The sequence below is a fragment of the Periplaneta americana genome, chromosome 7 (genome assembly GCF_040183065.1).
Source record: "Periplaneta americana isolate PAMFEO1 chromosome 7, P.americana_PAMFEO1_priV1, whole genome shotgun sequence".
NCBI lineage: Eukaryota > Metazoa > Arthropoda > Insecta > Blattodea > Blattidae > Periplaneta > Periplaneta americana.
In genome coordinates this window covers 174,166,972-174,179,961 of record NC_091123.1, presented here as the reverse complement: position 1 = coordinate 174,179,961, position 12,990 = coordinate 174,166,972, and the positions used below count along the sequence as shown (strand labels likewise).

The 12,990-nt window shown below is 34.3% G+C and overlaps 1 protein-coding gene and 1 non-coding gene across 2 annotated transcripts in view; one reads left to right on the top strand and one right to left on the bottom strand.

Annotated features, from left to right (window-relative positions):
• LOC138703763 (COP9 signalosome complex subunit 1-like) overlaps positions 1 to 12,990 on the bottom strand; it is a 65,557-nt gene that overhangs the window by 37,721 nt on the left and 14,846 nt on the right. The window contains exons 4-7 of the mRNA XM_069831921.1: positions 11,075 to 11,207; positions 6,781 to 6,978; positions 4,869 to 4,946; positions 408 to 643 (exon numbers count right to left, since the gene is read on the bottom strand). Coding sequence (XP_069688022.1) covers positions 408 to 643; positions 4,869 to 4,946; positions 6,781 to 6,978; positions 11,075 to 11,207 — 645 coding nt within the window. The remainder of the gene's footprint in view (positions 1 to 407; positions 644 to 4,868; positions 4,947 to 6,780; positions 6,979 to 11,074; positions 11,208 to 12,990) is intronic.
• On the top strand, positions 1,289 to 1,362 carry TRNAS-GCU (transfer RNA serine (anticodon GCU)). The gene has a single exon. It is a non-coding gene; the product is annotated as a tRNA-Ser (tRNA).

Sequence of the window (12,990 nt, the reverse complement as noted above, 5' to 3'; positions counted from 1 at the left end):
ATAATAATTACATTTATATCCAATAACATCTATCAGATGTGGCAAAAACAAAATCACGCTTGTGTGCTAAAAAAAACCATTTACCTACAACATTTATATTACATTTTAAAGCAAGTTTTTGTAGTTGTACTATGGAGAGGTTAGTTAAACACTGCAAAGTTTTGAAATGATAAACATCTATGATGTTACTACACAGTTCATCACTGTAACAAGAACGAATGTCTAACGCTTGGCTTATACCGTTAGAGGATTTATCGCTTGTGACAATTTTACCCATCATGCATGTGCACTACCTATCGGATTATGCTATGAACTACTTGGCGCTCGAGTGAAAAGTCCGATGCAGACCTCTGTTGCACACATTTCATATACATGTCTGTAATTTTGAGTTTTAAAAATGTACTCACCTACTAAAAATTACATTCTTCTGAAGTTCATGGCGATCGAAAGTTGCTAGGGCACAAAGACCACCATACATTGCCACATTGCTTGGAGATAACAACTCAGGAAAATCACAATGGTCAAAGTTTCCTACAAGGAAGTGTTTTGCTGCAGACTTATACTTCTTGGTTGCCAGCTCTGCCAGACCAGCTGCACATTTCAGTCGAGTCTGAATTGTTTGATTGCTATCTTTACCATGTAACTATAAATTAAAATAGATACAATGTTAAACATTCACGAAATGAACAATACAATGGGCATTTACTGATACTATACACATTTAAGGCAGGTTATATAGCTGTAATAATTTATTACTTCCAGTGATACAGCTTTCCTAGGGATGTTTCAAAATATAAGGTAGGAAAAAATGTGAAATCAAAGAGAACAATTGAAGGGCTCCCTGCAAAAAGGAGGTGGCTCCACTTTCTGGTGAAATTAACATTCTGCTTGTTTCATACGTTAAAAAATATGCCCGACTTTTTAGTGCAAAGATGGTGTGATTCCGAGCATTTAGTAGTAAGAATAATTTCAAGGAAAAATTGTTCTGGGGCCAGGTATCGATCCCGGGACCCTTCGCTTAGCGCGCAAATGCTCTACCGATTGAGCTACCCCAGGAACTATACACGACACAGTTTCCTTGAAATTATTCAAACCTACTTTACAGGGAGCTACTACCTGAAAGCCAGATTAGTATAATACATTCGTTACTGGAGGTACGTTAACAGAAAGCCACAATTTAAAGTCACACAGTAATTGTGTGCACTCACAGTTGAGTTCTGGCGTCTTGTCAGCTCATGTGAGTTGTGTGCATATAAAAAGGAAAAATTGTGACGGTGTCGTGTATAGTTCCTGGGGTAGCTCAGTCGGTAGAGCGTTCGCGCGCTAAGCGAAGGGTCCCGGGATCGATACCCGGCCCCGGAACAATTTTTCCTTGAAATTATACAAACCTGCTTTACAGGGAGCTACTACCTGAAAGCCAGATTTGTATAATACATTTAGTAGTAAGTTACAGTGAAATTGGAACTGAGTTCCCAATTGTTTTGTTGCAAAAAGGAGGTAGCTCCAGGACCTATATATAGAGTGAATCATAAGTAGTGTCATTAATTTCAGGCAGTTATTCTTTGAGATATTTGAAACAAAAATGTTTAATACAATTTTGTCCATTTTTGCTTCTTTGTTGACATAAAAATCGTTTTATATGAAACATATCATAGTGTATTTTGGGAAAGCCATTGATTTAAAATTCCCAGTATGCTCAATCATTTTAAGAGAGCAGTGTATTATGATAATAAATTATTGAAATATTTTTAGTTTTGTCCTTTAAATGTGCAGAAATATGATCCCAACAAATGTAATTTTTCATTTTGCAAAGGAATTTTACAATGTTATATTTGTTTGGATCAAATTTCTGCACATTTAAGGGACAAAACTAAAATTCTTTCAATCATTTATTATCATAATACACTGCTCTCTTAAAATGACCGAGTATATTGGGGATTAAATCAATGGCTTTTCCAACACATGCTATGAAATGTTTTATATAAAGCAATTTTTTATCTCGAAAAAGGAAGAAAATTGAATTAAACTTTTTTTTGTTTGAAGTCACAGAATAACTACCTGAAATTAATGACATTACTTACAGTTCAACCTGTGTGTGTGTATGCGTGTCTATATGTGTTGTGTTTATATTGACACAGTAATTGTGTGTTCAGTGCAAAATGTGGCTAATGATATCCAATTTCACTACGAAAAGGGAGTAGTTCCATTATTTCTTATATTTTACTCCTCCTAAATTGCTTATTACAATAAATGATTGAGTGATAAAATGAAACTTGTAGGCACCTAGGACATACTCTGAAAAAGGAAAGAAGCTAAGTTAAAATTTCAGTTTTTTAGAATGTTTTTTTTTTTTTTTTGTAGTTTTCCACAAATTTGTAAAAGTGTAGCTACCTCGTTTTTGCAGGAGCCCTTCAATTGACATAATGCTACACTGACAAAACATGAAAAATGCTTGCAAATGATATGTCCAAGTCCCTATTTCGGCAACTGTACATTGTGAAAATCACTGAGCGAAATACAGCTAAAAATCAGATATTTTATTTCACAGAGTGAACCCAGTTTATGATATCACAAATACCGATTATGGAAAAAGAATTAATTTTTATATCTGGTTTTCTTGGAAAGTGTGTAATTATCTTGCGTCACAGTTAACTTTCTTCAATGATAAAGTATAGTTTCATCTATTAGATTATATGAATTCTCTCGGATTATAATTCTGTTCTGTAAGTTGAGAGCAATGCCTTGGTAACAAAGAAGGAATAAAGACGATGTTTAGTATCTGCATGCTTTCTTAATATGAACACGTGAAGTAACAATAGGTGTTGGAAACTCGTTTTCAACTCCCTCTGGTGTCTGGTGTGGTATACATATTTCTCTAATAAAATCTTAGATTTTAAAAAAGACAAATTATTTATTCTAAGGCACATATTAACTACATTCTGATCTATTCTTTTGACCAACTTGCAGAAGGGCAATTTCATAATTACTACATAAAAGAGGTGCCACAGCACATATTACACAAAATTCGATAGGGGTTCTCTGTCAGGTTTTTGAAGATAGATTGTTCATGATATATCGCCATCAAAAATTGCCAGATCTTATCCTTGGTGACTTTAACTATGGTAAAATCTGGAATAAAAAGAGTATATATACGACCCTTACATGCTAAAAGAAGTGAAATAAAATATACAGCTAAATGTTAGCTGCAATCATATTTCCAAATTTTTTAAATATGATTTTGACTTCTTTAACAGAAGAGGGTTTATGCTACCAACATGTTATCCAAAACAATATAATTTTCAATATGAAGTAAAACCTCGATAAGACGCGCCAGCTTATTACGCTATCCTGTGTAATATGCTTTTTTTTGTCCAGTCCCTGCACATTTCATATATAACGCCTTTATAAAATACCCCGTTCGTTGTGCTCAAGTCCCGCATAATACACTGTTTTTGTGGAATAGTTTCGATGTAATTTTCAGCAATGTACTGTAACAGCAATGGAACATCTTGGTCATTGAACTCACTGGTGCCATTAACCTGAAAAGTATTGGTATTCGACCCTTTACCTGCGCATTTAAACCTTCATACTTCATACCTTAGTATACCCCACTCTCTTGTTACGCTCTCTTATTCGACTCCTTATCTGCGTGGTTAAAGCCTACATACAGTTACAATACCTCACCCTCTTGCTAACCCTCTCTCTCGAACAGCATTCCTCACTCGGCCATAATAAAATTCTGGAAATTTTTGCTGGGCAGTTTGTTGTCCTTTAGTGAATTGAAGTGTCTGTGAATGTGATTACAATGAGTGTTAAACGAAAAGCGCTTTCTGTGTGGGAAAAATTGGAAATCTTACGAAAGTACGATGAGAACAATACTCTTATTCAGAAACAACTCTCTGATGCATTAGGAATCCCATCATCGACATTAAGAACGATAATAAAAAATCGCGACTCAATCACTACAGCTGCGATGTCGGAAGGATTTAATAGCAGAAACTGAAGTGTGGTAAACATGAAGACTTGGAGAACACTCATATGGCAAAAAACTATAAGGCCTTTTTTTTTCGAAAGAATTAAATAAAGTATATATTGTAAATGTCTTTGACGTACAGTACAGTATTTACATAATGGAGTAATACTGTATTACCTTTCATGAATCATGTATTTCAATAAAGAATAATGCTAATAGATACTGTATGTAAGTCAAAATTAGTATACCCGCCTAATACGCGGTCCTGGTTAATACGCATTTTACACCCGGTCCCTTGAACAGCGTCTTATCGAGGTTTTACTGTAATATGTTTTAACAATAATAAGCAAATTCATAATATGCAGAATAACTAGCTATGATGTTTACTAGTTGGCAGTAACTGAGCACTTGCTTGTCTATGCTGCTGCCGATGGGAGTTACAGGTACATAATTTTATTGCACTGGTTGCTGACGTCCCTACTATATTTTATTCAAATACTGGCAATGTTTCTCTAAGATGACGATTTTTAATTGTCCAGCCAATGCATATCCTCTTCCTTGCAGAAATTTAATATTAGTAACTTCAAATCCTTTCCACTTTAGCTTAGCTAGGTCCACAACAACATTCCCCCCCCCCCCCCAAATTTCTCTGCCATGCCCACCACAAAGACACATTTGTTAGTGGAGGCTTATTACGACAGATCACCTGATAGAGAAGTAATGGTGAAAGTTAATTATGATTGAGAAGGAGGCATTGGGCTCTTTCAATTCGTATTATTTCAGAATTCGCCTGAAGGGACTTTGAAAATCTCTACAAATCCAAGGTAGGATATAAAAATAAAAATAACAACAAATAATAATACATTTCTACAAATTAGTATTTTATAATCCATACCTCGGCATAATCTGGAGTTGCTTCAGCTTTACTGACATAACTCAAAACATGTGACCAGTTCTGCAGATACACACTGACCTGTAAACAATGTCTCATTTCTAAAACAGAACAACGTTCGTAAGTAACAAACACTGCAATTCAATAATACCATTATTGTAGAGTTAGAGAAAATTATATTAAGCTATGAGATCATCTATATGTCAGTAATTAAATGGAAGTGACAATAATTACCACTTTCAGAACTATAGAAGAGCTATGACTAATGTAGTTTTGCTTCCTTTTACAATGGAAGCTGCGCCCAATCTGTTTTCACTGTAAGAATGATCCTTCCGTGAACACGACCACATGAGACCAAACTTGGGCTTGTTATAAACGAAATTTTTTTCGGTATTATTTAAATTTAAATAGCAATAATCAGTATTAAAGTTCGTACACAAATAGATGGGCAATTGATCTATCACTTTATTCTCTGACACATGTATGTGCTTTATTGAAAGTCCAACCCATTTTATGAGACAGTCTATTTCATAATCCCAGACTTTCATTATTTCTAGGATAAATAAAGTTACCAAAATTGTACAGATAAATATTTAAATAACAGTGTAATAAATTGCACAGACTGTTTTATAATAGACGTAGTATTAATTAAACTGACATCTGAATTTTCTGATATTTCTGAATCTAGCATTTTTGATGTAAGAAATTAAACGAAAATAAATTATAAACAATTCTAGTGAAGAAGATGAAGAGAAAAATTCTTTCAAAAATATGTGACAGTTTTGTAAATGTGCACTGTGTGTTGAAATACATGCATTTTCCTTTAAAAACAAATCATCTGCACTTCGAGAGAGCCCTACTTTCTCTTACTAAAAGAAAAATTTATCAATTAATGTTGGGCTTCGTATTTTCAGTTTCAAAAAGCATCATGAATATGATTTAGATAGATATGATGTTGCCTTATGGAAACGAAATTGATGATGACCATATAGGATAAAAAAAAACGAAATTTCTATTACTGTGATGAAATTTAGAAAAATGAAGACCATACCACAAAGAGAAGAAAAGGAATATTAATAATTAAAAAACCAAGCCTTCCTTGCAGGCTTTTTATTCATGCTTGGAAGCCAGAAACCCTATTGGAAAAAAAGTAGGTACTTGATTATTCTTCACATTGGTTGTGATAGAGTTATACTGTAGAAGGAAGATTAACCGAACATTCAAGCCAAATTTTTAAAAATGTTCTTTCAAACAATTCTGTCAAAGTTGGATCTTGGAAGTGTAACTGTTAAGGATAATTTACCATGTAGCATGATCTACATAAAGATTAATTTTTGGTCCTACAGAATATATCTATTATGATAACAATGATTATTAGAGGAGAAAAATTCGCTCTGGTGCCAAGGATCGAACCCGTGTCCTTGGTTCTACATACCAAGTGCTCTTCGGCATAGCTCAGTGGTTAGAGCACTTGGTACGTAGAACCAAGGACCCGGGTTCGATCCCTGGTGCTGGAGCGAATTTTTCTCCTCTTAATAATCATATAGCATGGTGTATAAATTTCGTGATATGCATGCATACTGGTTCAGGTCGAGAAATGTATCGAAGTCAAACTCTGACCTGATGTAGGCAGGTTTTCCAAAGCATGCTATGGAATGCCTAACAAAACAAACCAGAATGTAGGAATTTTACTTAACTTCGTGGTTGTTTAGTTTATTCTTATAGTAAACACAGAGGTTATTCTTTTACTTAAAAATCGATCTCATTTGGATGGTTTTAACCCACGATATTTTGGTCCAGAGGCAACAATCTCACCTCTCAACAAGAAAGGCCGAACTTTTTTACAAAAGGTAACAAATTCTGGTCTTAAGTTATTAACAAAGTAAGTGACAAACATATGGTAAGCACAACATACCTTGATGACATTAAGGCACATGTTAACCACATGTTTTCCACTGGTACAATAATCACGTGCCCGAGAATAACATTTGAGAGCATTGGAAAGATCACCACAGTCCAAATAATGATCACCCAAATCATCATGACCTCGTCGAATACTCTCCTTGATTGAATTTGACTTGTAGTTTTTCAGATCTGTGTCCAATTTCTCTAGCTTAAAAGAAAATAAGACGTAAAATTATGAGAAATCTGTAATACAAACAGATACATCTACAAACACAATTTAAAATGTTACTAAGATGAATTACTGTACTTATTGGGCTATAATGAAGACAATAACGTATACATTATTATATAGTGTTCCAAGACGAATGCAAAATACTTCAGGGTAATCTAGATTGAATTACCCTACATTGATTTAATCTGATATATCTATATCCAGAGTCTAATGGTTGGGGAAATATTGATGGGCGAACTTGTAATCTGAGAGGAGCATTATACACTATTTTTAAGTTTTAGAACAATGTAACATGGTACATTATTGAAAATGTTGTATTTTGGTGCTGTTCTAATAAATTTATTTCACATTAAGCACAAACTCAGTAAGAAAATAAAATTATTACACATAGGAAATTACTGAGGTTACCCTTCTTATGAATTCCATGAACTGTAACACAGCTAGAGAACTTTTACCATATGAATAATCACAGAAACAATAATAAACAGTATACATCCTGTAGAGAATGCTTACAGATTCCACTGTTACAGTCTGTACAAGAACATCAGAGTACAATACTGGTAAGTTGCAATTCACACAGGCTGTGTTGCAGTGTCCAGACAGTGCTGTGTGCACTTAACAGGTAAGTATAGTACATAGAACCACAAGATGTTCCAATAGTTCTCTGTTATTGAAGAATTAGACGAGGACTATAGGAATTATTAAAAATAGACCTATTAAAGAGGATAAGAAAAAAAAAACCCGTAGGGATAGACCTAATGTTGGAAAGAATTGAGTAAAAATACTAAAAGGTCTAAATTGTTATTAAAAATGTTCAATTTATTAAGAAATAAAAATAGAATTCCAGAAAGTGGAGTTCAGCCATATTATTATCACCTATTTATAAAGGAAGAGGTAATGCAAATGACCCTGAGAGTTAGAGTCATACTTTTAGTATCTTTCCTGGGAAAGATTTATTCTGACCTATTATCTGGAAGACTTTTAAGGAACTGGTTAGCAAATACGGAATCACTATAAAGTTGCAAAGTGGATTTAGATAAATTAAAAGAACTAGCGATAATATTTTATTATGAAGACTATAAATAACAAATACATGAATACAAAAGGGAGCTATATGTACTGCTGGCTTACTGATTTACAGAAAGCATTCCACTCAATTAACAGAAAAAAGCTTTGCTTCAAATTGAAAAGAGCAGGTCTATTACAAAATTGATAGAGAATATGAAATCAATATATTAAAGAAGTAGATTTCAAAATTAAATTAACAGATGATTTTTCTGAACAAATTAAAAAGGTGAGAGATTTAAAGCAAGGGTGTAATCTGAGTGCTTATTTATTTAATATTTACTGGTATATCAATGATATATTAAGTTAATATTAACACTGTCCATTCATATTAAACGTAACTGTTCTGGGATTACTGTACAACTGGATCATTTAACAATGTCAGCCCAGAAATCTATCAATGAGATTGCTAAGTTTTGTGAAAAATGGAATATAAAAATAAACACGCAGAAAACAAACATACTAATATGCAAAAATGGTGGAATACAGAGCAAAAAAGAAAAGTGGCTTTTAAATAAAGTTAAAATAGGATGTGTAAAAAAAGTACGTATTTACATGTGATGTTTGATAGCAAGGAAAATAGGAGAAACAAAATGAGAATGTCTCTTCTGTTCAGAATCATGCATACTTCTACTCCGAATTATCTGTTATCGCACTCTCAATTTCTTACAAATCTTCGAAAGCGACATCAAGCACTTCTTTCTATCCCTCATCATAGAACATCTTTATACTCATCTTCCTATACTGTAGAAATACCTCACCTCTGGAATTCGTTACCTAATGACGTCAAGGACTGCCGGATTTTATCACAATTCAAAATTAAATTGGAAAATTTTGTCTTAGTTAATGTTTTTAGGTATTGCTAGAAGTATTGATTTGTGTTTTTATTTTTATTTTTTAATCTAGATTAAAATTCCATGTTTCTTGTTTATGTTAGTTAATTAGTTACGATACAATTAATTATGATACTTAATCACTCATTTAAAGTTTGTGTGACTGCAACCTGTGTATATTTTTGTGTGGCTTTACTTTGTTTATAGTGTTTTTTTTCTCTCTCTCTCTTTATTTTTTGTGTAGCTTTACTTTGTATATAGTGTATTTTTTTCTGTTTATTTCTATTATTGTATTTGTATTCCTGGTGTTGTGGAAGAGAAGGCCTGATGGCCTTAACTACACCAGAATAAATAAATAAATGTTTTAATAAAGTTATTGCAGCACTCCCACCAATTCACAAATGTTTAAATGACCAAATGTCGGAAACAGAATTTTAAAGATAATTACAGAGCTATCATTGAATGGAAGATACTTTATAATATATAAATATGGGGAATGACACCCTGAATATACAGGGTGAATACTAAATGCAGTCTTCGAAGACAGGAGCGTGATAGAGGATATTGTGGCGATGAAATTCGAGATAGGAACCGTCACAGTATAATGATTAGTTATGGAGATATTATAGGCAACACCCAGAAGTCAAATGGGGTAATATTACTTTTGATCCTTAGTGCGTAGTAATTGGAGTTAAATATCAAGAACACAACAACGATGTGATGTGTGCGACATCTTCTCTGAAATAGTCGGATTTCTTGGTTTAAGCACAAGAACTGCGAAGAAAATAACTGTAGCTGGTTTGTTTTCAAGTACTGTACCGTGAGTTCTCTGTGCAATGTCACAGTTTAAACTGATGTTGCAATATGTAAGTTTCTCATTGCAAAGTAAGGTAAAAATGTGATGTTTACATTGCGTATGTCAAGCAGGCGCTGGTTGCCTGTGCTGTGCGATCCACCCATTGTACGGCAAGTTCATTTTAAATTAACATGACTTGTCTTAGGGCTTTATACATTTTAATAAATTCCAACAATCCTCAAGGTCAGCTGCAGGATATGGGGAACATATAAGCCATGTGACAGTGAAGATATTAATCTTTCACTAATGATCTCAAGGTTATAGGACTCGTACCAATAAGAAAGCAAACTCTCATAGCCCAGGTGAACACAGAGCAAGCATGCTCTATTTTTACATGCTAGATCTTCTTTCTTACGGGATATGTTCCAAACATTTTCAAAACAACTGCAGGACACTCAGTATCTGTTTTGCAATCATGTGTGAAGGTAAAAAGAAAAGCCACTCACTAGAGGACAAAGATTTGTAAAATAAGTTGAGACAAATCCCAACAAATCAAAAACTGAAACTGCAAGAAGTTTGTAATAAGTATGTATAATATTAAACAGCAATTCGACATCTTAAAGTCTGATTTTAAAATTCCTTTTCAGAACAAAAAGTTACATTTGTTCAGACCAAATGTCTGCACATTTAAAGGAAAAGACTAAAATTCTTTCAATTGTTCATTATCGTAACACACTGCTTTCTTAAAGTGACTGAGCTTATTGGAATTAAATCAATGGCTTTCCCAAAACAAGCTATGAAATGTTTCATATAAAATAATTTTTATCTTGAAAAAGCAGTAAAAACAAACAAAATTGTATTAAACTTTTTTGTTTGAAATATCTCAAAGAATAACCCCCTGAAACTAATTACATTACTTATGGTCCATCCTATATACTGCATTTGTTAACAATGAATTTCTGCAGCTTGACCTTAAACCATACTTTTCACATCACATGACTATGTTTTGTCAGTGATTTGCCAATAGTGTTCAACATTAGCATACGTGGACATACAAAATATGAACCAATCTATTTATGCTAAACACTTGTTTGTCAGATTCATATGCATTACACGCACATAAGTGAGTGACTAGTATCAGTATATCTTGTTATAAGTTTTATACGTAATGTAACACACCTTTCACTGTAACTTGCACCTTAGTTTTGAAGGTGAATTTAAGCAAAAACAAAAGTGCGTCTTATAATCGAGTAAATACAGTAGATTTCTATATAAATCTCATAGATACTGTATGTAAGTAATGAACAAAATTACACTATCTGTTAAGTTTATAATATTGAGATTTTATTCTCAACCAAAGTACAAATACAATAATTACCTTCAATGCTGCCTTTTTAGATTTGGACTCTACCCACAGCAAGTCAAGGGTGGGGATGTCTTGTGATGTAGACTGAACACCACTGCCGCTACCACCACCCCCACCCCCCGCCACATCAGGCAAGCTGGACACACTGAAATTTATAACACAACAATAATATTAAGCAATGCTTTAAGTGGAACACGATTTCCAAAATTTAAACAACCACATTTCAATTGTACAAGGCAGATCCAAACAACTCCGTCATGAATAAATAATAGATCAGGTTTATTAACATTACTTCTAGTCAGGAAAATGATCAGTGTTTCTGGGAAAGCAAATTGTATAGAAACAAACTTGGAAGAGTGTAGCAGAATTCAAATTTACCACCCAATATAGGTAAAAGGTGTCCCGCGCCATGGCGTCGCAGTCTAAGGCATCTCGCCTAGGACTCGCGTTACGGAATGCATGCTGGTTCGAGTCCTCATGGGGGAAGAAATTTTCTCATGAAATTTCGGCCAGTGTATGGGACCGGTGCCCACCCAGCATCGTGATGCACTTGGGGAGCTACGATAGGTTGTGAATACCAGCTATAACACCTGGGGGGATCATCGTGCTAACCACACGATACCTCCATTCTGGTTGGATGATCGTCTACCTCTGCTTCGGCATGTGGGTGTGAGGCCAGCAGCTGGCTGGTCGGTCTAGGCCCTTCACGGGATGTAGCGCCACAGATTATTATATTATAGGTAAAAGGTAAAATTATCCCTATTACAGGCTATGGAGATCCATAAGATAGTGGAAGATTAAGACTCCCAGCTTTACAGACAGTCAACATTAGTCCTTTACTCGCAAAGAAATACTCCTCCTACTTATTCCTATTAGAGGCTGAGTGAACTATAGGGCCACAGTGCTGCTGGAAGGATTAGAGCAATGGACAAAACCCAGGACTCCATTGGTAATCGAACCTGCAACCTTCCTGTTTGCAAAAAAATGCCTTAATCCCAACACTACCTCGAGCTGCCACCCTACAGTCTGTTCAATCTTCAAAGCTTCAAAGTCGTTCCTGCCAACATTTCTTTGATCTTCCCACTCTTGCAGTTCCTTTAGGCTGGTAGTGAAGCAGCTTAAAAGGTATACAATGTTTATCCTCTGTAAATAGCCGTACCATTTTGATCTGTAATTGTCAATGGTTTCCAGTACAATACGTATTTCTAATTTCATAGGAACGTTTTCACTTTTCATGTAGTCATTTAATGTATAGCCCACTAAAAGTATCTGTTGGTAGCTTCAATTCTGCTGCGTCAATTCATAATTTTTGCTGTTGTTATCACACAAGTTTCGGCTCTATAAGTAAATGTTGCTTTGAACAATATATGATTCTAACAAAGTTACTTTGCTTACGTTCTTTAATATGGTACATTTAATTGCACAGGTAACAATAAGCTTTAGAAACCTGTTTATTTTAATCATTCAAATTCTGGTACGAGTTGTTACATCCCAAATAATCAAAATTATTAATTTGTTCTATGATTTCATTAATAATACATATTTTTGTTCTTAAATGATCAATACCCAAAACCCAAAACCTTTTGTTTCACTTGATAAATGATATTCTTTTGCAACACAGTATTATTAATTTGTAGATAGCCTTCTGCAAGTTTTCTGAATTTGATGAAATGATGTAGCTATCACCAAAAAAGAGTGCATTGAAAGATATTTCGTCAAAATGTCTGTTCTCGGTTGGTTGAACCATCGATTGACAATAAATGTTGATACTTACTTACTGGCTTTTAAGGAACCCGGAGGTTCATTGCCGCCCTCACATAAGCCCGCCATAGGTCCCTATCCTAAGCAAGATTAATCCAGTCTCTACCATCATATCCCACCTCCCTCAAATCCATTTTAATATTATCTTCCCACCTATGTCTCGGCCT